The sequence below is a fragment of the Tricharina praecox genome (genome assembly GCF_024521635.1).
Source record: "Tricharina praecox strain CBS 144465 chromosome Unknown BZA05scaffold_43, whole genome shotgun sequence".
In the NCBI taxonomy this organism is placed as follows: Eukaryota; Fungi; Ascomycota; class Pezizomycetes; order Pezizales; family Pyronemataceae; genus Tricharina; species Tricharina praecox.
In genome coordinates this window covers 74,952-76,519 of record NW_026250445.1, presented here as the reverse complement: position 1 = coordinate 76,519, position 1,568 = coordinate 74,952, and the positions used below count along the sequence as shown (strand labels likewise).

General features: G+C 59.0%; 1 protein-coding gene across 1 annotated transcript; it reads right to left on the bottom strand.

The window, feature by feature from the left end:
* Positions 1-546: 546 nt before the first annotated feature.
* On the bottom strand, positions 547-1,263 carry BZA05DRAFT_449334 (uncharacterized protein; the record flags this gene model as incomplete). The annotated part of the gene is made up of 1 exon (XM_051487342.1): positions 547-1,263. One exon carries the CDS (start codon positions 1,261-1,263, stop codon positions 547-549), a length of 717 nt encoding a protein of 238 aa, XP_051334937.1.
* Positions 1,264-1,568: the final 305 nt, after the last annotated feature.

Below are 1,568 nucleotides of genomic sequence, written 5' to 3'. Positions count from 1 at the left end.
TGACAGTGATACGCTCTGCCCAATCCCTGTTAATTGCACATTCACTCCACCGATACTCCAGATAGGTACTTGGCTACTCATGGTTGACGAACAACGTTTCCATTCAAGACCTTGATCCGAGCCGTTCTCCGCCCAACCGCTCCCCACCACCACCATTTCCATCTCTACCAGTTCCACCCCCTCCCCACCCCCACCCCCTCCCCTCCACACACACACATGCCCTTCTCTCGGAATTCTACTCGCAGCCTCTCACACAAATATACAAAACCTCCCTCCTCGCAACCACAAATATATGTACACAGAAACAAGATTACAACATCAATATTCCACGCCTCCCCCCTCCCCCGCAACCCAATGCGAATGCAGAACAAATGAAAGGCAAGATGAACAGGAGAGCGAAGGAGATGAAAGGGAATAACAAAAGAGAGAGAGAGCTATTAAGCTATTACAACCTATTCGAACGAAAAAAAGACAGGAAGGCAACGCTGAAACGCAGGATAAGACAGACAGAGCGGACAAGACAACTAACACGAACCGAACCGTACTTTAGAGGAGCACCATAGCACTGCCGACGGCAACCGCGAGAGCGGCGAAGCCCACGCCGCTGCGCCGCATGATTGCCGCGGCCGCGCCCTCGACGTCGGCCGTCTTGGGCGGATCCACGTTCAGCGTCACCGCAAAGTTCATGTCGCTCTCGGGGTTGTTGCAGCTGCTGTTGTAGCACGGCTTGTCCAGTGTGGGGTCGTCCAGGCCGCCTGGGTACACCGTTTCCGTCGGCGCGGCGGAGGTCGTCGCGGTGGTGGTGGTTGCGGTCGCGGTGGTCATCGTCATGTTCGAGCCCCAGTGCGCGGTCGGCAGCGCGAGTGAGAGCGGGCTGCTGATGAGACTCGGCAGGGCGGTCGGGATCAGGGAGTCGGTTTTGGGGAGGCGCGAGGCGAGGTTGGAGGTGGCCGCGTCGGCGAGGGAGAGGACTGCGCTGGCGACGAGGGACGGGGCCGCGGAGACAGCGGAGACGAGCGCCGAGGTGGCTGCGTCGACGACGGGGACCGAGACGGCTGGTGTTGGGAGGACATCGGCGACGGCGGCAACGGGGGTGTCGGGTGCTGCCGACATGACCGATGCGAGCAGACCGTCGTTTGGAGGCGGGGCGACGACGGCTTCGGCTACGGGGACTATCGCGGCGCCGGGAGGACCCTCGACTGCGGGGGAGACGACGGCGACGACGGCAGCAACAAGGAAGGCGAGGAGGGTGATGGAACGCATGTTAGTAGGTTCCGTCCGATAGTTCCGTGACACCGATTTTTTGATCGCTGCAACGATAAAAAAAAACAAAAAAAACACTGGCCAATCCCAATGTCGATGTCGATAATCCAAGTAACGAACGGACGCAGACGAACGCCTGCAAGAAACCTCGAAGGAACAGAAAGCTGCAAGTCGAATAACGTCGTGAAGGGTGGAGGGGAGGGAACATTCAGAAGAAGGGGAACTCGAGGAGGGGAGGGGAGCGCGGTCGATAATAACCAGAGTAAACACGCACCTCCGCCGGCCGGGCCCTCGCGCCTACACCA